At 42.7% G+C, this 24,441-nt stretch overlaps 1 protein-coding gene across 2 annotated transcripts in view; it reads right to left on the bottom strand.

The window, feature by feature from the left end:
- The window catches only part of roraa (RAR-related orphan receptor A, paralog a), a 184,004-nt gene that overhangs the window by 40,259 nt on the left and 119,304 nt on the right, over window positions 1–24,441 (bottom strand). The window contains exon 2 of one of the 2 annotated variants that reach the window (XM_086298679.1): window positions 15,441–15,470. In XM_086298679.1, coding sequence (XP_086154805.1) covers window positions 15,441–15,470 — 30 coding nt within the window. Of the gene's footprint in view, window positions 1–1,915; window positions 4,111–15,440; window positions 15,471–24,441 lie in introns of those variants that run through there. The other variant, XM_086298680.1, reaches the window with a different exon arrangement.

The raw sequence follows: 24,441 nt of genomic DNA, 5'->3' as shown, positions 1-24,441 counted from the left end.
AAGAGACTCATTAGAGCACAAAAAATAAGCAGTTTTTTTGCTGTACATATCAGATCTGCTTATTTTTTTCTGAACCGAATGAGTAATAAAAAAGACGCAATTCTGTGCCAAGTCAAGCGAAGCACAAATAAACACAATAAAATTTTGAGCATGTTACACTTTAACATAAAAAGATTAGAAATGCTACACAGCACAAAACTCGTTTTTTTCTCCAAAAATATGAGGTTTCATAAAAACCCTTCACTATGAAATGCATGTAAAAGGACATTAGGTCAAACGGGTCTTTTTTTTCATGAAAATAAGATTCAGGACTTTGCTCTTTCTCAATTTCACACACGTCAGGCTTATCACAATTGACTGTGAGCTTCACTTTGTAAATGACTTCCCTTACACTCTTAACAAAAGAGAAGAAGAAGAAGAAAAGAATGAAAGGAATTAATACTGTGGTCGTGGCAGCTTGAGTCAAACGAAAGTCAGACAAGCTGTAAGTGTTACTATCAATATTACTAATACTCTAATTACATATAATATCACACATTAATTTCATTTGCTTTTAATAATATGCATGTATGCAGCCACTGTGTTCTGAAGATGCCCGAGTGCTTTTTTCTTCCAAACCTTTCAATCTACTGGGAAGGAAAAAATAAGAAAGCAGCACATATCAAATCAAATTATTTCCAGCTCCATATATTTTTTGTCATTTTGCACCGAATGACAGCTGCCTGTGCCTCAGCGGGGTTATCGTTGCCTATTTAATTATATTAGGAGTGCATCTCCCCACATATGTCTGCATGGTTGTTCACATCTCTCTGTATGGAAGAACTCATAAGTGTGGAAAAAACGTGATTATGTGCATGTGTGTGTGCGCGTCTGTGTGTATGTTTGTGTGTGCAGGCATGCGTGAGAGAAGTGTGGGGATGCACTGTATGTCTGACTACACTCACTATCTGTCTGCACGGGTGTGTGTGCGTGTGTGTGTTTGCGTGTGCACATGCTCGCCTGTACAACGGAGAGGGGGTGGAAGAGCTGGGATTAAAGCGTACTAGATCAACATCAGAGACTGGGAGGACCCAGTCCTGCTCTTGTGCCACATGTAAACCCGACTACCCCAAAAATAGGTCAGTGGAACACAACACTGTCACAGACACGCAGAAATAAAAATTTAAAAAGTACATATAATTATATAAATATATATACACACAGAGAGAGACAAACACGTGCATCGGTATCAACTCAAACAATCTCAGTCTGCCAGTCGCGCCAGTGCCTCGTCGCTCGTCTGCGACCCGCGTTCAACACTACCACACACATCTTCCTGCAGCACAGACACGTTCCCTGGACTGGAACGACAGGATTAAGAAGAAAAAAAAAACCACCCCTCCAACCCAAGCCCTCTCTCCATCGCATGCCACCTCGCATCTACGCCAATAAAAACTTCTACTCTTGAAACCCTGGAGCTATTTCATGTAATAGACGAACTAGTGGGAAAAAAAGCTGCACCGGCTGTGGTTTTCTACAGCATCCTGCAAACCTGCAGCGACAAAACGCACACTGTAAATAAAAAAATGAAAGCAAACCTTTAATTTTTATTTTCTTTATTTTTATTTTTTGGAAGATGCAAATTGCTCCTATTGCGCCATCTCTTTCTTTCTGAGAGTTCAAAGCAGAAATTCTCGAAGTGCACGGACAGACATATTAGAAAAGCTTAACTGACTTGGACACAATCAGAAGCAATGTATTACCGTATCTCTCCCTCCCCTCCTCTCTCCCCCTCACACACTTTCTCTCTCTCTCTCTCTCTGTCACACTCATGGCTTGCAAATGAAATGCAAAGAGTTGGCAGGCTGTGAATAGCGTACTCGTACTTCCCTACTTGTTACTCTGGGTGCGCGATCGGCATGCATTGTGCTCTTACCTTTCATAGCTGAAATCACAAAATACATCATTGAGCTTCGAGTCCATAAGAGAAGAACTATCACCAGCGCAAAGCCCTCCACTGCTGTCTCAGCAGCAGCTGGCCAGCACAGCTCTGTCTCTCAGCCTCCGAGCATGACCACACCAGAATCCATGTGACTGTGACATCAGTGTTCATGTCTGACTGCTCCCCACCCACTAGCCTTTGATTGGCACAGCATGCAGCCAGTAGGGGCGCTGAGAGCTCAGGCAGGGAAGCTGGCCCTCTTCCCACTGATTGCAGTCGGAGCCGTGTATACCAGCTTTGCTAGACACAGCACACTCTTAACTATCTGCGTCTTATCTTTTTAGTGCAAGGGTAAAGACAAAACCAGCTCTCGCATAAAAAAGGAGAGAGAGAAAAAAAAATCACATTCTGGTTCTGCACCTTGTGCTTTTGTTTTGCCTTTAAAACTGTGCAATGTGAAGGCTAAGAAAAGAGAGGAGGGACAGGAAGACAACAGACTGGTGACTCAAAAAAGAAAAGAAGAAAAGAAAAGAGAGCAGTGAGAATGGATGACAGAGGAAGTGTAATTTTTTCTGTGACTTGGTGATACAAGTGCCCCGCTCTTCTCCACCTCCCTGTCTGTAGATATGAGTGATCAGTGTGAGGCCAGATGTTGGCAAGCAGCAGTGGGCCCATCACAGAGAGAAGATGAGTGGAGCCTCAGCATCTTCCTCTGACCTCTCAGAGGACCTGCATGCAGCTCTCTCTCTCTCTCTCTCACACACACACACACACACCCCTTCAGACAGGTGAAGGAGGCGATATAGATACTGACGGAAGGCTTTTGGATGATCCCCCCCACCCCATCGCGACCAGGCGATGAGTTTCTTGGTATCACTTCTCCGTCTCGTCCTCCTTTTTGCCCCTCACTCTCGCCCCCTGCTTTCCATTCCAGTCTCTACCTCTCTCTCTCGCTCCCTCTCTCTCCGATCCTCTCCTCCCCTCCTCCTCCTCACTCATCCTCTCTCATATGATAATCTGTTCTGACTCCTAACCAGCTGCCTCTCTCTGATACAATATTCTGGTTTTACTGCAATCCAGCCTTGGCCAATAACCATTTGGCATTTCCACGAATAAGCTGGTGCTGGTATCATCTTGTCTGAAGACAAACATCACACAGCTTCGGTTTCAAACACTGCAATATTTCACATCTAAAAAATAAACTAGTGATTTTTTTTTTTACATTTCTTTTTTACTTTTTTTTTTTACAAAGTCAATATTTCACATGTAGAAATGTGAATTTTACACCCTCGTTTTCTCAACTTCTCTATATTTGTTTCATTTTACTAAACCTTTTATTAACCCCACTGTATCCACGCCACAGAATTATAGAGAATTGCCTCCTGTTACGACTGCTTAACAAAGCAGTTGCAACATGAAATTGAATTATTTATTCCCACGTTACACTTGAAATATCTATATTCATTTGGTGTCTTCCGCTGTGTACTGCTCATTGAATAAAGGTACATCTAACCACATATAAAATGGAAATGAGAACTCAGCAGCTTGCAACATAAATCTTCCCATGACAATGTTTCATTAGCACCTCTATGATCCATTAGAGTCTCTAAACACATTAACTCAGGTTGTGTCAACACTGGTCTCTTATTGCACACTGTCTAATGAGCAAAATATCATTCAGAGGCTGATAGAATCAAATGGAGCGTGCCTGGTATACAAACTAGATGCAGACACGCATGCACGGCAAACTATTCGAAACAATATGATGTAACAGAAGGTACAGTCCTCTCATTTTGATGTAGGCATCTCCCCGCAAGATCTTCAAAGTTCAACAGATGAGTCAGAGGGCGAAGGCCCACGCACAAGCAGGTTTAACTGTCACTATCTGTGGTTGTCTCTCAGAAACTGGCTGCTGCATCAGACTCTCTGGAACCGAGCACGGCGCGACACACTGGGACATAACACCGAGGTACCGTTAAGGGGAAACAAACAAGCACAATATGATAGCAGGGACATAGAGAAGGACAACACCCATACAGTACTCCAACCTGAGCATCAGGAGAGAGCTGAAAGGAGTGCATGCTTTCTACATTATGTTTCTGCAGCGTGAATGTGACGAATAGCTTCTGACAAGAGAGAGAGGTTCATAAAATAACCATGAAAATGAAATAGCCGTGCTTCTAATAAAACCTATTTGTTTCCTCGTAAAAGAAAAGAAAAGAAAACAAAGTTAAATGCTACAGCAAAATAGAGACGTGTAACTCTCTCTCTCTATATATATATAAATATATATATAATTAATATGAATAAAAAACTACATAAAAACGAAACACAAGATACAGAGCTTTTGTGTAAATTGCAAGGTTAAATAAGGGTCACACTGTACACTCAGTCCTCCTTTTCAGCCTTCTTGCAATGCAAAAAAAATGTTCAATAAAAGAACAGTTGACAGTGTTTATGTGGATCATACAGAGTGAAACTGGAAAAAGACGCTGCTGCTGCTGCTCTGTCTGTCAGCCATGCAACAAATATAGTGCCTCCAACTGTATATAATTGTGCTTAAAAGCCGAAGCTTCCCTAAGGACAAATGTTTCCAGCAAGGCTGGTTCATTAGCTTTTGATCACACACTTCCTTGACTGCTTCACATTACCAGTGACAGTATGCCAATACGCTGCTGATAGTTGCTCATTAGGGTATTGATTAAGCCACAGAGGGACTGATGGTCAGCTGTCTATGGGTATTAATGCAGCGATGTGGAGCCCTCAATAGAACTGTTTTAGCTGATAATTTCTTTATATCCCTGAGGGGGGAAAAAAAAGTCTTGGTAGTGGATGCTGACACTGAACTGAAGCGGACACAACACAGTAAATTTCTGCATTTAGACTGGCCGAGTCATGTATCTCACACTCCTCGTGGATTAATTCAAGCAAATGTATTTACCGTAAACAAGCCCTGTGGAATGAAATTCAATTGAGATGTGGTACAGAACATCCACCGGTGCCCCGGGAGAAGAGAAGAGGACGAGACCTGATAATGGCCTCATTAGCAGTCTGTCAGTAGCCATTCCCTGCACAGGCTCACCATGCAGCTGATCCACGTTAACTCTTACAACTCTGGACTCGCCTCTTAAGAGCGCGGACCCAGTCGGCTGCGTGGTGTTCCGCTCCGCAGCCGTTAACCCCGCAAGATAAACACTTTTGGACTTACTCATTTTGCGTCCCAGTCATGTGAGATATTTTAGAGAGCCGAGGCTTATATTCCACCGCGCCACCTGGGTGTTTGGAGCTACACCACCTGCCTGAAGCAGCGGCAGAATTAACAAGCTCCAACAGGCACTCCATGAAAACAATACAGATCAATTTAATATAGATGCCAAGGAGTGGAGGGCATAATATTAGAACCATAACAGCACCGGCCCACACCACGCAATCATAAACCAATTTAAGGCCATTCCAGGCAATTTCCTGGGGGCTTCCACTTGTGGGAAGACTTCAATAAATCACACAGACAACAAAGGAAATACCTATTTCAGTGAAAATAGAGGACACTATTGGGTTACGTCCAGAGCACTGCGGAGGGTTGCATTTAAAGACAAGTTTAAATAAGAAAGGTGTGAATTTAAAACCATTCATGCCACTGCTGTGCCAGCATTTCATAGCACGTGTAGCTACAGGAAATGCTGTTAACTCATTACCGCTAATGGATTTTCCACAAAGCAGTGCAATATGTCTCCTCTAAGCAAAGTAGCAGCTGCAGGTAAGTAATGTACTTTCGAAATTTTTAAAGTTCCTCTCAGATCAGATGACGATATACACTGCCCTTCCTTTGTATGCACAGCAGCCCCAGGGCCAGATCAGCCCTAGTCTGTCTCTAAATACAAATACACACAAACACAATATTTATAGAATAGTAGGGTCAAAAGCAAAAGGCATGAAAGCAATTCATTCCTACATAGGTGAAGTATACACCTGTCAACTGTCATGTAATCAGAATCAACAACACAGCACTTATAGTGAATGGCTGACAGGGCTATAGCCTTTTGTTTTACAGGTAGTTATTTATAGACTTCATTTAAATATTTTTTGAAGGAAAAAGAACAAGTCCAGTTTTCCAAATCAACTGAATCATCACGTTTTTGTCAAAAAAATTAAAAGTACTGTGTCACTTTTACAGCTAAGCCGATTTATTCTCCACGGACTGACCAAGTCTCGCTTCATTTAAGGCATCCTTACATGCCTGTTCCACATTAAATGATCTCCTCAAGGTACAGATGTGGTGATGACAAGATGATGGGGACAATAATATAAATTACAATGGAAAAGAACTGCTCTCAGCTGCCTTTTTATTTGCTTGTTATTTAAGATTTAAAGCGAGGCTATTTCTGGTTATTTTGGGTGTTTCTAGAGTAAGAAAAAGTGATTAAATGGATGTTCAATTGGTCGAATCAGCCTTGAAAAAAATACCAACTTCACACGCAAAGCTGTTGAATAGAGGCCGTCATTTAAGTAACCAGTATAAATCGGGTTATTTATTTATTTTGTTATATGGAAATGTGGCGGCAAAGTGAGCCCGTGGACACTGCCGGAGCACTACCACACATCTCCCGGAACAATTTTTCAATAGGTCAATAGAAATCAGATTTATCAATGAATTGTACTGCATCTCTTTTGTGTGAGGCCGCCCTTGGGGACAGAAAGGAAAGGAATAGAAGGATAGAGAAAGAAGAAGCGAAAGGGAACGAGGAGAGGAGATTATCACAGGCATGGCAGCCTGTGTGAGAGGCTTAGCTTGGCTAGGCAGGGAGGTGGAACCCTGTGAATTCTAATGAACTGGCAAGACTCCCCCAAAACCAGCTCCATCTCCATGGCATGAGGACGATAGGAGGGAAGAAGGAGGTGATTAGGAAGGCGCAGCCCCTCTACGGCAAACCAAACAGAGGAGGTCATTTTCCCTGTGATAATTATGGCTATAACCAGGCATGAGGGATTGGTAATGGAGCTGCTTATTCTTCATGCTCTGCAAAGGCAACCACTGAGTCTGTCAAGGAGAAAAGCATGATGATGTTTTTTTTCTCACTCTGTTAGTAGGGTGACTCTGGTAAGAGTTGCAATGGCTGCTGAAAAGGGCAGCGGGGGAACTTGGCCTTTGAGGGAGAAGTTAACGAATGAACTTCATTATTGAGGAGCATACCAGGGAGACCCCCTGGTGTGTGTGATGTATTACCTAGCGCCAAACTTACTCACTCCCCCAACATCACCAGTAAAGCCTGACATCAGCTCTAGGGGGAGGCAGGCGTGTAAACTAAAATAGTTTAACCTTCTGGCTCAAAGCTAGAAGAAGACAACAGAGGAGCAACCTGATGTACAAGATTTGCATCCAAAAAGTTGTTTCCAAAGAAAAAACACACACAAAGTTCTGAAACAACAAAGTGAATAATGAGGGAGCGCCTTTTTGTTCCTCAGAAGAAAACCCTTTTAGCTTAAACTAACACACATTTAATGTTCTCTCTGTGACTTCTGGTAATGTAGGTCCAGGGAGGCATTCCACATCAACACAATGTAGATTACTCTCATTTATTAAAATACAGCTCTGGTCAAGCATGAAAGTAACTTTTCCTGAGTTCTATGAGCTTTAAAAAAAACAAGTGACCCACTCGAGGGACTAATGTTTTTCCTCAAGATTGAGGGAGATCTTCAGGCTATGCGTGATGTGCACCACTTAGCCTTCCCCCTTTCCCTTCTTCCAGCGGACCGGGATCGAGCTGCTCTACGGTGGACAGTGCGAAGGATCTCTTTACTGAGCGCACTCTCAACACTTTTACTCTTGACTTATGAGGATGCCATGGGTGCAGGGGAGTGATTCATCATTGGATGTGTTCCTCTTGCACCCTCACACATTAGTAATGTGGTCCGCTGAGGAGGAGTCCTGTCATCAGTCTGTACCTGGACCCTCTGAACAAGGTAGGTCAACAGGAGGCAGCAGCGGCTGGCCCACTTTTAGTCTTTCACAGCACCTTTAAGTTTCCTCCAGCTCTGCCACAGCTGAGCCTGACGGACACACTAAGACCAGTTTGGTCAAGGGGAGGCACAGCCTTCGCTATAGTCGCTATATCTGTTGACTCAGTGAAGCCCGTCCTCTGAGCGGCCAAGTACGGAAAGCCACAACTTGTTGAGAGGTTAAAGTGAGGCGGAAATCTTATTTTCATTGAACGTTTTTACAAAGAAAATGGCACAAAAACAAACAAGCTCCGAGTCGCAGTTTGGATAAAAAGTTCCCACACTTACCCATCTGAAACTCCCTGCGGGAATTTCATCACAAGACTCCCTAGTATTCCGTAATAAAGCAGCAACAAAATAACAAATGGCTGTCTGTTCCGTCACAAAATATACAGCCACTTTGAGTCAGCGTAAGCCTTTGACCTTAACATTGCAGGTAATGCACATTTAAATACCTACCTCTGTATTCATGTTTGTCATTTTACTTGTGAAGATTAGGTGTAAAAAGGCTATTTGAAACCAAAACACAGGATTAAGGGATAATGCTGCTCTGTGTCTTGTGAGTCGACCTTGATTCTGTAATCCAGCACAATACTGGAGAACAGCGTATTTCTCGCTCTCGTACATTCAATACTCTCACTGTAGAACAGCTCACACTGATGTAATGGCACATAATGGCACCACGCTGACTGACAAAGTAATCTGAATTAAGGGGAACTTCATTGTTATATCTGTGTAACAGACCTGGAAATACTATTACAAGATTTGTACAAAGAAAAAAAATATTCACAGCACTTTTATATATCGATTACAAATGAGAGGAGGAGGTATACACAGAAAATTGTGTTGCAGGTAAAAATACAGAGATGGCAAATAATGACCAAAACAACACAAATGAATTGTTTTGAGTCACCTGAACTTTAATGACCACATTGAGGAATGAACTTGATCTTTAAAAGTAAGCCAGTTTGAGGTCAACCATGGTGTTATTAAGGGCTGTGCCACTTAATCAGAGTGGATGCCAATTTAGCAAAGGGCTAACTATGCAGGAGGGACCATCTGAGGCATCAAACAGATCACTGAGCATTGTGTCACCTGCCTCTGCATACCTCTGTACAGTATACACGCGCTCCTTTCCACTCAAAATCTGCTTTATTTTCCTGACTCCATATCTCCTTACCTGTTTTTTTCTTCTTCTTTCCTTCACCATGCAGCAGACACAGTAGAATGAAAACCTGCCTTTGATGTCTGGGATCCTATAATGCTGAGCAGTAGAAATCCGCATGCCTGTTATCTCCTGAATCTTAATGATGACGGCTAACTTCACAATGGGTTAACCACATCTCTCTGTTCTCGCGCTGCACACCCACAGAAACACAAATTAATAGCAACGTGGAAAAAAAACAAAAAACAGCATTCCTCTAATAAAGCAGATTCAACAAAATGGGCACAATGCGATCAGCACAAATGTCAATGTATAACATCACCAAAAGCTTTTGTGAGCACGTCTGCTTTCGTCTCTGTGTAGGAAGTTTATTTTCCCTCCTCTCCTTTACTTTTTGAACAGCTTATTTGTTGTAAAGTTCTGATCCTCACTTGAAATTATCTTTTTTCCTTTCATGATGCAGTAGCTGTTTTGATGGCACATATTTGTTTATATTTGTTTTTGTTAATGCACGAAACTGTCGATTTTTATTGCTAAAAAATTGAAAAGAGTAGAAAATTGATTTTGCTTCACTTTCCTTTTGCATAACTTCTATGAAAAGACCAACAATATTATAAACACACTGATCAATGAAGAGCTCAGTGAAAGCTGAGGAAGGCACGTCAAATTATGGACCCATCATTTAAAATTTCCCCATCAGCATTAGTGAGGATCATATCTTATAGAGCTCTGTGACCTCTGCAGCTGTCGCCCTCCATGAATCAAACCTTTCATTACATGCTGACACTCCTGTCCTATGCCGAATGTGTATACACCATAGGAAAGTGATGAGGCATTGGAAACCCGATGAGAGACGGCTAACCTGCACTTTTGCAAATGCTGGTTGACTGCGTGCCGCAGCGAGCGAGAGGCCAGCCGTGCCCTCCCAGCCATGCCAACTGCTTCGCCTGGCAGAAGCCACCATCCCAGCACAGCCCCTCGCTCCTTGGCCCCTTTCACCTGAGGCGGCAGACAGCCGGCATAAGAGAAATCGCCCGCAGCAGATGGGGCCACTTACTTTGGCTGGCCCATCCGAGCATTGTGTCCTTGTCACATGTCACTTACTCTTGTTTTCCAGTCTGACAACGCTTCAAGACAGTGCTTTCGGTTTTGTGTGAGACACAAAAGGAAGAAGAAGAAAAAAAGGTGAGGAAAAGCTGACGAGGTGTCTCTTCACTCAAGCTCAAATTTTCTGAAAGAGCCGGCACCACGAGAAGAACCAGATTATGCGCCAACAAAAGCAGAGCAACCCCCCCGACAAGAAGCGGTCTTGCACCCCTACGGCTCCCCTCACCACACTTCCCCTTAGAAAACAAGCAGGGCCCCTCGGAGGTGATAAGACGAAGAGACTTTACATCCAGAAACTTATGCAAAGAAAGTGCACGCACAAAAGGCCATTTGCAATTTTACAAAATGGCAGACGTAATGCTTTTACTGAAAAATGAGGACCTGCCATATTGAGTTGGAGAGGAAAAGACAAGGCAGGAGGGAAAAAATAGAGAAAAATCATGTTGGCCTGGTTTACGACAAATAGATAGCTCTATTGATTTCCCTGTTACAGTGACTGTCCATCCCTCACTGTTGTGATTACACTGACCTATTTCAGAAAAAAAAAGCCATCTATTATAGATTAAACCAAAATGTCCAAAAAGAAAATACTCCCTTTGTGGAACAAACAAATAGAGTAAGACGAAAACATAACCTACAGTACACAGAGAGAGAAAAATATTGTGTCAATTTAAACATTCAATGTTGCTGTGGGAGAAGAGGAAACAACCAGTTCTAGTACCATGCTGAGAATCAAATAACTTTCCAGTGAAATAGAGGCGGTGTGTTGTGAGGCCCTTTTTATTGTCAATTTCACATCCAACAAAAAAACCCAAAAAACCCCCCACAACATTAAAATGACTGCGTTATTGCTCAACTAATGTTTAAACATCATAATGCCAATTTAACAAATTCAGGAAAATGGCCGGTAAGAAGAACAGATTATAATGGATTTCATAATCTACCTATGCAATACTCTGTACTGCATTGTGTTTTTCAGTGCACCACAGTACAGCGCGGTTCGGTGTTGTATGTTTTTGTGCTGATGAATCCTTTGTGTCTGTACGTATTGCTGCGTGCGCTCGTCCTGCTCCACTATGTCTGTAGCAGCGCGTCTCACTAGACTATCTCTCTCCGCTTAGCTCAGGGGACTCTGGCTGGCTGATCTTCATTATCAGCCCTAGCTTAACAATGTACTGGATGCACTTCCCACATGAGTGCAACTAACAAATCCCCACAGAGCTGAATCAAGGCAACAATGTGATGAAATACCTTCAAACAACCACTGAGCATGGAACACTGAGCTATGCAGAGACAACTCACACTGCCCTGGGCGATTCCACAGGAGTGCGCCTGTTGCCAAGCAAAATTAGACAGCAACTGGGACATATTATTCTCCTAAATTGGCAATGTACAGCACTATTAAGTACCATAAATCTCATGTTTGATTAGCTGAAAATACCTCGACTCACAGAGCCAGTGCATTAACATTCTACAACTCAGACATCCAAGCCGGATCTGCCATGGCATTTTTTTTTTAATAAAGTAGATTCTTCACAAGGGGAAAACTGTCATTGTGTTATGTGAAGACAGACTGCATTATTGGGATTAATAAGGCTGTTAGCATATTTTTAAAAAACATGTATCAGTCAACTTTTAAGAGTGTTCTGTAAAAAGAAAAAGAAAAAAAAACCCCACACACAAAACAAAGACATGAAGTCTACAGACTCTTATAACTTTGAGAGCGCATCAATGGGCGATATAATTTCTCTGTAACTCGGAACTGAAAGCAGCGCAGAAGAGTCTGAATCATCGGGTTTCTTTTGGAACAGATTAGCCGTACTATTAGTATGTGAATGCACATCGCTGACGAGAGAAACTCAATAAAAGCTGCTAGTAAATAAATGATGATTCATGAGCGAGGCCATGTTTCTCAATCAGTGCGAGAAGTCTACCAACACAATGGAGATAAATATAGGGTGAGGGGGGAAAAGAAACGCGGGGCTCTCCAAAATGTATCTGTGGACCGATGAAAGGAAATCGTCTGTCTCTTTTTCTCCTTTCCCCGGGTTACATTTGTACTACTGCCTCCCTCTGGTAAGTCTATTCCCAGTCAGATATATTACACATAGACTGCTACACACTGACACTGGTATAATAATGTAAACACTGATAAATATATCACAATACCATGACAGGATTAATTAAGAATAATATATTTTTCAGCTAAATTAGCTATACAAAGAGTTTTCTACTTTTAAAAATTTTCTGTGCTGGCTGTCTGATGGTTCTGTTATTTAGATATATTTGGGTGTTATTATATTGTTATGGATGTTCTATTTATGCTTTCATAGATAAAGCTGTGCAACTACAAGTGGATTTGCAGATCTTTGTCTTGCTGCGAATTATGGTCTGAACAGTCATCAAACAATCAGTATACTGTAAATCTATAGCTGCAAGTGAGAAAGACAGGGAGGATTAGCTCTAAGTAATCATGAGATCTGCTCTGTTCAAGCAAGAGCATCCTGTCCACAAGACCTGCGTGTGTATGTGTTAGCTAGTGCTCTGCTATTCGAGCTGTGAGACCCAGACTGCTGATGGTAGATTAGAGGTGAGACGCCTAATCTCAGTGTAATCAGCTATTGCATCTGAGCCTCCGCTCCACACCATCTCTCTCAACAGGTCCAAACAGAAAGTCATCTCACAGCAAAACAGCCCCGCTGAGGTAGAAGAAGGTGAAGAGACATATCTGGTGTCCAACATCAACGCAAGAGGGGGAAAAAGTGCAAAATTTAATTATCTTTTACTGTCACCTCTTCCTGACATGGGCAGTTTGAGACATAAAGATGGAAGGAGAAATGAAAGGGAAAAACCAACAAGAAATGTGCTGGGGGGTTATAGCAAGGACAAGTGGAGCCAGCAAAATCCCCCAACAGCATACAAAAGCGCTGTTGAATCAGACGTTACGCGTTCGGGGTTTTCCTTTAATTTGTCACAAGTGCGTAAATCAACTGCTACTCAGAGAGTCCATAAAACAGATGTAAAACTGCCAGGGAAAGGTGCAGGAAAACCACAGCTGACTTCTTGCTCAGAACTGAAGCTTTGTTGTAAGAAGAAGTGATGGCGAGGGACAGCCCCTTTGAGGAAATGAAGAAAGAAAGGGGGAGACAGATAAAGAGGCTCAGACAATAAATCTATGTAAGTCCTGAATGGGGAGAGGACATTACAGTCAATGACACAATGATATAAGTATCTGTTTTCATCTAGAATACTTCACTTTCTGATGGCTCAATGATTAGCGATGAAGGGGGTTCGAGAGGAGAGGAGAGGAGAAGAGACGAGAGGAGAGGAGAGGCGAGGAAAGGAGAGGAGTCTGCCAGTGAACAGCTGCCCCTGTAATTTATATTGATGAGGGGACTGGCATGGCGGGGAGCTTCCAGCAGTTTGATCACTCAGGCAGAGTGGGGAGTTAGTCAGAGACACAGCCCATCCCTGTGGTCCGGGTTGGACCGAGAAGACCTCCTAAACACACACACAGAAACTAACATACTTGCACACATATGCACATGAAATCAAGGCTGCCAAGCTCACATTACGCGTGGCAGCGCGGACTGGCGTATTGGGGAAGCCAATGTTTTCACTCCGGGAACAGAAATAGATCTACATCTTGGCTATAACCATGCAGGGCAGAGCCATCTCCCTCATTATTACTCCACCAGCCATATAATCACCAGGCTTCTCAGACCGTCCGCCCGCCCGCATTCTCAATGACCATTAACTGGCCCTTGAACTTCTTCTTGTGCACGCAGCTCTGACGAGGCTCCACAGCCGCTTCCTGTCTGTAAGGCACAGCAATCAACTACTTGTTAAGGGGCTTTACTTTGATTTCCGCACATGGATAAGATTTGAATATTTCTCACTGAAATGAGACAGCGTAGTCCAGTCTCTGCCCAGGGCTTTGAACCCAAGACTCCTAAATCATGCTCTTTGATTTGAGCCCCCTTCCAGTGTAGAGGTGCTTAGCGCCGCACTAATTAAGATAGCGGGGTGGTGGATGGCGGGTCAAAGCGTTTCTGTTCTACCTTGAAGATATCCTGACACAAACATGAACACTGACACACGCATCAAAAAATAAATAAATTAATTAAAAAAAATACCATAGCCCCTCCAGACAAGCAAATAGCTTAACACACAACCATGCTGCTGTTTTGACGGGGCTGTTTGAGTAAGGTAGAGCTGTCTAGCACTGAAGATCATATCCCTTTGCCCTGCTGTCTGATGTAAGAAAGAGCCGGGGTGTTTAACAGGGGGAGATGCAGCCTCTCACAATCTGAAACACTCCGACCGCTCTTACAGAAAAGCCCCCTGGCCTTCCCTCTCCACAAGTTTCATCAGAGTGATCAGAGAGAAAGGATAGCCTTCAGGGCTAGTTTCTTCCATTCACACAGTGGGGTATGAACACACATATGGATGTACACGCATGCACAGACACACTGCAGAACACCGCACAAAAGCGTTTTTACATGCTTTCTCGATTGCACTTCACATGTGTCAAAATACAGTACAAATCTCTTGGAAATCATTGATTTCTGCAGGTTTGACTGCTCATCAATTCTTCATAAGCGCACCGAAATTGAAAAGGCAGCGGTGGTAAGAAAAGGCTGTGTACTATTGTTGTATTGCACAAAAGGAGCCTTGCATCTAGCATGTGATACATGTGTCACATACAGTGTCTGTATCTTTCAATTTTAGTGATAGGATCTGCACTTGAAGAACACAAAGTCTGGTAGTTAATGCAGCCTCAGAGGTTAGAAACCACCACGCTGCACCACATCCGTGTTTTTCAGCTGCAAGGCCTTGCAGAAAACAAAGAGGTGCTTCACCACACTGTCTGCTTCAAATGTGCATGATTACCAAGCAGTCATAAGACTGCATAGCATTTTAATTTCCTCTCTGGGGTTATCATCATATTCTCTCCAGTATGGAGACGGAGAGATACAAAACAGTGAAAGTGGATGAACAGAAATCTAATTGAAGGCCTTGATTTATGACAGTAGTAGGCAGACAACAGCACATTTATAGGCAATGATGAAAAAGAGTCAACATAGACACAAACATAATGATCTCACCATCTCCACTATACATGAGGCAAGGGGTTGTTTGTTGTTGTTTTTCACATTAAGTATGGGATTCTTCTTTGAATTAAGTATCACTTTTACCGTCTTAAAATTGTAGTAGAATAAAAACCACATTAATAAAAATTGTACTTACAAGTATGTGTCTTCTTTGTTACTGAGATACCTGTGAAGAAAAAAAGCAAATAAAAATGAGAAAATATATTTAAAAAAACAAATGACATGAACTATTCACATGGGGCTCTTATTAATAACTTATAATATGATAACAGCAGCAAAGAAGGAAACCCTGTGTTGCAACAGATTGCAACAGACCAAGGTCACTTAGGTGGCCCTGAGTAATTATGTGTGTAGGCTGGTGTTTAACTTAGGGCCATTCTATAGCAACATCTATGACAAGGTGGCTGAAACCCCATTTTCTTCAGGCAGTGAATAAAATTTCAAACTAAAGGGAAAAAAAACATTTGGAATGCTAATGTGTTGAGTCTCCTCTCCGATTGGGTCCGAGTGCATGACTAAGCCACTGGCCCTGAGGGAGATAAAGGCATTTTGACCTTAATGTTAGCCAATCCTTTATTTAAACGGTTTCAATACAAAAGGGATTTTTGAAGTTATTTTGTAAATAAATTGTAAGCCCTCGCTCGTCTGACCGGCTCAGGAGGCAAAGAGATGGCTCACAAAAACTCCCTTCTTAATGTGTGACAGAGTCTCCATTTTAAAAACTGTAACATGATCAAAGAGAGAAACGATTGGATACACTATAGAACAGATATAAGCAGTGCCAATGTGGGTACAAACGGCTTATAAGAAGCAGGCAGTCTGACCAGGTTGAGTCAAACCTGGGCTGTACTGCAACTGCAACTTATACTTCCCATCTTCACCACTTCAGGTGTCAGCTCCTTGAGTGAGCCACTTTGGGGTTTTTATTTTTTTTAATTTTTTGGCTCTGGCTCCTTCTCCTGTCTGCAACATTGGTCTAATGCCCCAGGAGCCTGACGCGGACAAGCACACAGCCAGCCGAGGTCCCCTGCGGCCCCTAAGATGCTCATGCTTTGCAGGACGAGAGCACACTAATAGATCCCACTTGTCATGCGGAAGCAATGGCTAATTTTTCTACAGCTTGCATTTGAAACTCGGGGGACGGCAAGTTGACATGATTCAATAACTCTCTGTGAAAAAAGGCGTCTGGCCAGAGATAACAATGTTTGAGACACGTTTGAGGGGAAACGAGTCAAAGTGCAACGAGGGGGAAAACAAATAAGCCCTTCGGTCTCCTATAGACATACACAGAGAAACACATAGCTGATATCAACTCCACTGAGCAGGAAGAGGGAAAGCCGTCACCTAGGGGCCAGCAGCCTGTGATGGAGCTAGCATTGTTCCATTGCTCAGGGCCAAAAGCTTCTGTTCTCTCCAACTGTGACATTACGCAAGAAGAAAATAAACAGTACTCGAGTCTTAATTCTGCACTAAAATCAGATGACATGGGAGCCAGCGAGACCTGATGGTTCATTAAAAACCAGCAGTGTCAAAGCTTCTGTTCTAAGCTTCAGCTTATGCACAAGGCAGCTGCAAAGGACTGTATCAAGCAGCTAACTGGCTGATGGTTAAGACAACTCGTTAACCTACGAAGGAACACAGTGGCTGTGCTTAGCAGAAACCGAAAGAGCAAATAGGGTGGCTTTCTGTCAGAGCCTACGCTACTGCATAAAACAGACACTTCACAGCTTTCAAGAGGAGTGTGGTCAATGACACATATAAGATATTATTTGATTTAAGGGCACGATATATCTACAAAATGCATAAAACATACAGAATATGCAAAAAGTTACAGAGAATTTAAAACAACTGCCTCCAGCTTTCATCTGTCATCTTCTGAAGTGTTAACAAAAGTGTGGTGGCCTGGCTGGAGAACTTAAAGTTGTAAACAACCCTTTGCTTTGTGAAATGTTTGTGACAGAGGAAGTGAAAGAAACAGCTTGTGTGAGGGTGTGTACATACAGTACATGTGGAGGCTTTCACCCAGCTTTAGCCACACAGACCACACTGATAATGTTGAGTAGATGCTTTGCTGTCACTGACTATTTCGCAGTCAAAGTCAAGAAGAAACCATTCACGTGAGGACGTATGCTTCCAAAACTCAAGTTTTCAGCGCTGCAGTCTGCCTGCCTGATCATTTTTACGTTGCTTCATTGCCTAGCTGATACACTGAAGCCGTCATGAACTCGGTGCAGAGCAGTTCTCACTCTTGTGCCTACCACATAAATGCTTCATTAAGTCAACTCCATGCAAAAGGGGAATTTGCCATAAAAGGTTTTAGGGTATTTTCAGAAGTAAACCATTTTGTTTAGCTTATCACCAAAATTTTTGTGTGCTCACTTGGAACAACAAAAAAAAAAAAATCCTATCGAGTGCATTTCCAGCGTGTTTGAAAAACTGCATTATTTAAATCATCCTGCAGTCGCCTCGTTTTTTTCCACACACGATAACCTATTATGAAACTTTTACTGATAGCAGATGATAATATGCAGTCGGTAGAAATGTTTACAACATGCTTTTGGTGTGTGTTCTCACGCAAACATTTCCTAGAAACAGTTAAAAACAACAACAACAATTTCACAGCTTACTCGCTATCAGGTTTGTTACTGTAAATAAGCCAGATGTGCTGAAAATGACAAAAGCCAAAGACATATTGTGCCTGTAAATGTAAGTAAAGTGAGAGAAACACAGAAACTGGTAAGACAGCAGAGCTTGTATTATTTGCACTGTAAATAATAAGGGCTCCAACCAACTACTGTGCTACTCCCATCTACTTAATGCAGCACGCCTAATGATAACAAAACTACTCCCACGGTAATATTTTCCAGGGTGCTGATATAAAACTATCACCATACAGACAAAGGCTCATCCTTCCTGTTGCTATGCAGGTTAGAAGAAGTAGGAGGGGAGGTTAGTGGGCCCACTTCCTCCTCTATGTGTCATTCAAAACCCTGTGATTGGAGGTGGCAAGGAGAAGGGGCCACAAAGCCAATGAATGAGTCAGGCGGTGAGAAAGAAGGAGTTAGCTCTGGGCACTGACATTGGCAATGCCTGCCAGCTCCTGTCTTCTCCACTGGATGGCAGGTTCAGAGGTCAGTCTGGAGGTGAAACTCTCCTTGGCTGATAAACAGGCTGCTATAAACAGACGTATAGCTTGTGGATTTTCTTTTCTAAACATCTACTGTGCGCGTTTATGAGCGTTAATAGAAATTCAAGTTAAAAGGCTGTTGCCTGTGTGAACTTGTAGCTGAATTCCAATTTCTAAATTATACATTTGTCACAGTGGAAGGAGGGACACTCTTCGCTGCCTTTGATCAGTCATACTTTCCCCTGCCTGGGTAAACAATTCAGCATTTGTTCTCATGAGACACTGCCTATGCTATAGAGGAAGAGAGGTACCGTGCAAACGACTGGAGGTTAGCCTCCACCACATCTATCTGCAGGGGGGCACACATCCTGTAAACATGCCACTTAAACAGGAGGAGAGTGAGTCGGGGGTTTGGCAGTCACAGCGCTGCAGCCGGCTGTGGAGTGCGGTGCCATCGCAGGCGACTCAAAGTGACAGCACTGTAATGAAGTCTGAGGCACACGGCAGGCTGTACGTCATAATTTCAGGTTCCTTAAAGCCTGACAGGGAATGATTATCATGGATGGTTATTGTCACCCTGCCTCCCTGGTAGACGAGGCGTGCTCTGGGGTTGTTGCACCATGACATTCAAAGTTACAGTCTCCTTCATATAATGGAGCTGTCCTCTCAGCGCGCTAATGGGAGCGATCCATTTAACCTGTGCCAGAAACACACAGACGAGGAAGTTCCTAATGCGAGGCCTCTCCCGTGGGGACGTCACACTCCCCCCCCGGCTGCTCCCTTCCTGCTGCTTGATTCATTGACTGGTGCTCCTCACTTATCCTCATTCACTGTTCAGTCTGGGGAGACAGGGAGGCTCGCTTCCCGCTGCCTGCTCCACATGCCGCTGCTGCACGCCCGCCGCACACAAGGACGGCGCCGCCGCTGCAGACCCAATTGCAGTAGGAGGCAGTGAGGGTCCAGTGAGGGACTGGCTAGACACCTACTGGAATTACGGGTCAATACCATAGGCCTTGGGAATGCTAGCAGTATCCACTCTCCACAGTTAATTAGTTAATATGGCCTCGAAGATAGAAAAACACAGATCATAATGGAACGTTTGCTTATTGTCTTAATGATGGCAGCTGTATGGGACTGTTAATTTTAGGCTACTCCTGAGGTTGCTGGTTAATAATGGTGGGTAAGACGAACATCTTAAGAATGATCGATGTGGTCGCGTTCAGCGGTCCATCTCTTGACTGCTGCTACCTGCCCAATTAACAAATTGCTGCTACATTCCTGAGAGAAAATAATTAGAAATAATTAATGTGTTGCTCTTCTTAGCCATCACAAAGCTCCAACGAGCGGCTCGAATCGTTTAGGAAACGTGATCTTTGGAGCTGTGCTTTTAAGAAATTCAACAGTGGTACAAATTCAGGCTTGGAGGAAATTAGAATATTCAGTGGGCTAGGTGACTCATTTAGGTAGTCAGCAATCCATGAATGCATTAAAGGGGGAAAAACTAACATAGCGGGTTAGACAGTACAAAGCGCTGTTAAAAGCATAAAGATATAATGCAAGGTCGCTCTTAAATTAATGCTCGTCTCATCAAAAGTCAAAAAATGTGGTTTAGCTGATTCAAGAACCTCAGTGCTCCTCTTTGGCAGTCTTTCTGAAACTTTCATACACAAAGTCACTTAAACAATCCGCCCCTTTTTCTGTGACACACTTAGACTTATTAGCTATTATACAGCTATAAACTATACATGCAAAAATTTAATGATTAAAAAAGCACAATGATTCTAATCAGCTGCCCCCTAATATACTAAAACACTTAATCCATGGAGAGGCCAACTCTCTGGGGAGGCCCAAAGAAAAATGACTTCTCTGTCTCCAGGCGCTGTTATTTCTGGTCATTTCTAATTGGTTTTAAATAAAAGCAACCACTCTGAGACTCTACAGGTTACTTCATTGCATCACTATGGAATTGTCTGCAAATAGAAGATATACATCCAAATTAGTTTTAGAGGACACCACAACTGTCTTTCAGAAGACGAAAGAAGAAAGGTCAGGAAAAAATAAAAGGATACGTGAAGGTGGTAGATCCCAAAGGAAGAGCGACATTATCAGGATGACCCTGAGATCGGAGAAGCCCTGGCTGACTTGAGGCTTCGTGTCAGGCGCACCTCGACCCTTACAAATGTCCCCCAGGTTCATGTGCAACATCTCCCCCAGAGCAGTTCTGCATTGCTAGGCCTGCAAGTCTCCAGGTGAGTTCTCAGTGCTGTTTGGTGGCTCGTGAATTATACATTGCAGCAGAGGAATTGACGTGGCCCAGGAGGGCCAAAAAAACAGCAGGCATGGCTTGGAGGCAGAATGAAGACTCTGATGGAATTTTAATTGTACCGCAGGGAACGCTGCGATAAGTGCTATTGTTATTGGTAAGACACCGCTGCACAGGTTAAGATGAAAAAAATGACAGAATCCAGAACAGTGTCCACCTTGACACCAACTCTGTATTCTAAAAAGACCGGTACACGCATTGTGATGGCAGATTCCTAAAAATATTTATATAATTTAGATATAATTTAAATTAAAATTGTAGTGTTTGGATCATGACATTGTTTTTCGACGATTATATTTTTTCCATGATTTGAATCTTTCTTACGGGCCACCTTCCAGAGCTGTTTACCTTCTATCGTGTATTTATGTGTCCTCTTTACTGATTGGTGTTTAGACCTCATCCGTTTCCTTTATGTTTAATGTTAAATGACTGTTTTTTTCTTCAAATAGCACCCAACAATAAATATACAGAAGACTGCTTATTACTGAATGACGTTACGGTTTGTTTTACTGTTTTTTACTAACATGTGTGGCTGCAAAGTCACAGCGCTCTATACTTATGGACAACATGCACAAAAGCCCAAGAAACATCGCAATGGAAAAAAAAGGGTCAGGAAACATCGACAAATACACAAGAAACGGCTCAATCTGCAACTGCTGAGCCATCCAATTCAGTTAGATTGTTTTGTGACTTAGTACTGTACTGCAGGTAAAAAAACCAAAAAAAACCCCCAAAATGGTTATGTTTCTGCAGCTCTGATGTTGTTCGTTCTGATCTTGGCTCTAACATACTATTCAGTAATTCTCCTCCGAGTGCGGGCTGGTCCCAGGGGGCCTGATGGATGCAGGAAAGCCCTGGGCAGTGGTCAGAGAGAGGCCAGCAGCACAGGCAGGCCTCTGTGTACTCTGTGCGCTGTCGGTTCCCAGCCCAGCAGTAATCTCCCAATGATCCAGCTTCAACCACACATGAAACCCAATAGCCTTTCAGCCCGCACCATAAATAAAGACAAACCGCATTCAGCAGACCACCCTGACTTACTTTACTGTTACGGAGCTGCACAGAACAGCACGAGAGACCACCACCGGTTGTGTTTACACTTATATATAAAGGCTCTAACTACATAAAGTTTAAATAGATACCCTACTCTGTCAGAGGGATGCTTATTTCAAATGGTGCTCCTCCATAAAATAACATAATCGAGCCCATTCTTTAATTTTTATTTACACAGTGCGTACAGAAAACTCCATAATAACATTATGCTTTTGAGGTTAGCGTTTGCTCTGTCAGCATAGAAGAAAACAGCCTCACAGACAACACTTTAAAATTCCCGTTCACGTTACAATATATTACCTTATCTCCACGCAGGTGCAAATCTAAAGGGGAGGGGATACAATTACCTCCAGCTCCCGGGGCAAACACACTACTTATGCTCCTTTTTTTTCCTCCTTTGTAACAACAATAATGGCTTGTAAGAGTAGTACAGTTGGCCAACAGAGATGAACCCCCTTGGGTTAACCTATTCAGAAGAGTTTAAATATTCATGAAAAGCAGCGTACAGCTGGTAAATAAAGATCATCTCAGATCTACAGTTTACTTGAGATTGCTTGTTTTGTTTTTCTCTGTGTTCGGTTTTCCTTGCAAGGCTGCAAAAGATGATTCACAGGCCACCTGCCAACTTCAGGAAACCACAGTGTTAGACTGCTTTTGCCAGAGGTATATGTCATTTTAACAGATGAAGCGCCGTTCAGCATCTGTTTATTCAACTCCCATGTCCGAGCTTGCATTTTGCATTATCTCAAGAATAGAATCGAAAGATAGGATTAAAGTTTATATGGACTCTGACGGCTTGTGACAAGCTGTTACAGGAGCTGCACGGGCCTGTCAATAGACTGTAGACACAAGGCTGCTGGAATAATCACGGAGGGAGAAAGGAGGCTAGAGCTTTGATGGCAAACTAATGTCAGCTAATATCAGCTCTATAAAGGCTGACTCAGAAACATACAGGAAACCTTTCATTACCATCACTCACTCAGTCTCAATTCTCATCCAGCAAAGTAGAGTACTGTACACTTGTCTAATGAACAAGAGTCTACGGGGAAGGATCACTCTATGCGAGTGTGGTGGAAATCAAGGTCCCACAACAGTGGACTCGTGGCGCTGCTGATAAGGACTTGGCTGTAATTGCTCAAAAGGGAGGGAACTGCAGCCCCATTAGGTCTGGTCTTAGCACTTGCCAATAAGCCAAACTGCCCCTCTGAAGCCTCCCATGTAATGAAAACTTCCTCTGAGATGAATTACAAGTCTGTCAATCCACTAATTAATATCATGGACTTGTCTTTTTTGCTTCTCTGCAGTAACAAACTGAGTGAGAGAGACCCGAGTGGCGGTATTGGAGGCACTGGAAGACATAAAGGAAGGAAAGGCAGAGGCAAACCAGCGAGCGCCCTGCTACTGTAATTCACTGCAAGTCACGGTCGGCACTTAGTGAAGCATCTATTTTTCATGTATTTCATAATTAAAACCTGTGAGTTCTGTAAGCCCGCCATGCTCCATGTAGATCAAAGATAGCGCTATTAGCAGGGAGTTCGTCAGTGGTGGCATTACTGAGCCCTAAAAATGACACTGCCGTATTCTCATTTACATTTCAGGGGAAAATGTATTTTCTTGAGGATTATGTCTGTTTGCTACATTTCAAAAATACATTCCTAATCAACATATATTTGGCATTTATATTTTTTGCTTTCCCACTGTCGAATTTTTTCAGTCAACCAATCATATAAGACGGCCGGGACTCATCACTCTAGCAAACCAAAACAAAAAAACGAAAGAAAAGCTTCTGATGCCTTTAACGGGTTGGTACCTAAGCCTAACCTAACAAAACAGACACTAAAAATGAAACAAAAGTAATAAAGTCCAAAATGAATATTTAAGTAAATAAACAATAAACACACAAATAAGAGGATGAACGTCTGCGGGATGTCGACACCAACGTGACTGTCTTATTTGGGTTTTTAAATTGCGATGTGTTTCGTTGAGAAGAATATACGTTTTCCATGAAACAACAACAAAAACAAAAATAAATAAAGGAAATCCACCGTATTTTTTTTTCAGGAGACAGAGTTTTATTATTAAGTACAAAGATACACTCCACACTTGATAACGGGGCAACCGTGGAGGTGGACTACGGTTAACGGAACAGATCACAGCTTCTGGCTCCCTTTTCAAAGCGTTGCAGACAGAAATAACCCATGCACAGCAGATAAAGTGGTTGATGAAAGACTGAATATATATTTCACACATTGCCTCTTGTGGTACAGGTGGAGTGTGCTTCAGTTTGTTGCCTTCTCCCTCCCTGCTGCATTCTGTATGTAAATGTAATCGGAGGATAACACGGGATAAAGCTCTGCAGAGCAGAGACATGATGCCTCCCTTCTGCGGGGATAGAGGGATACAAATCTACCTCACATGGTGTAATGAAGAGAGTGAGCTGCGTAGCGTTATTTATTTGTCCCACTGACTCCTGGGTAAGTTGCCACCATAGGGTGCACTTGTCTGGATACTCCATTTTCCCACTGACTGTAACTAGACAGATGATAGCAAAAGTGTCCCTTCTTTCATTTTGTATATATATATATATATATATATATATATATATATATATATATTAGGGGTGCAACGATATTCGTA

The sequence above is a fragment of the Aulonocara sp. 'chitande type north' Nkhata Bay genome, linkage group LG7 (genome assembly GCF_057382095.1).
Source record: "Aulonocara sp. 'chitande type north' Nkhata Bay isolate Kocher_YH1m ecotype deep benthic linkage group LG7, A_spYH_male_GT1.1, whole genome shotgun sequence".
In the NCBI taxonomy this organism is placed as follows: Eukaryota; Metazoa; Chordata; class Actinopteri; order Cichliformes; family Cichlidae; genus Aulonocara; species Aulonocara sp. 'chitande type north' Nkhata Bay.
Note: the sequence above shows the minus strand (reverse complement) of the source record. Positions and strands in the feature narration are given on the sequence as shown.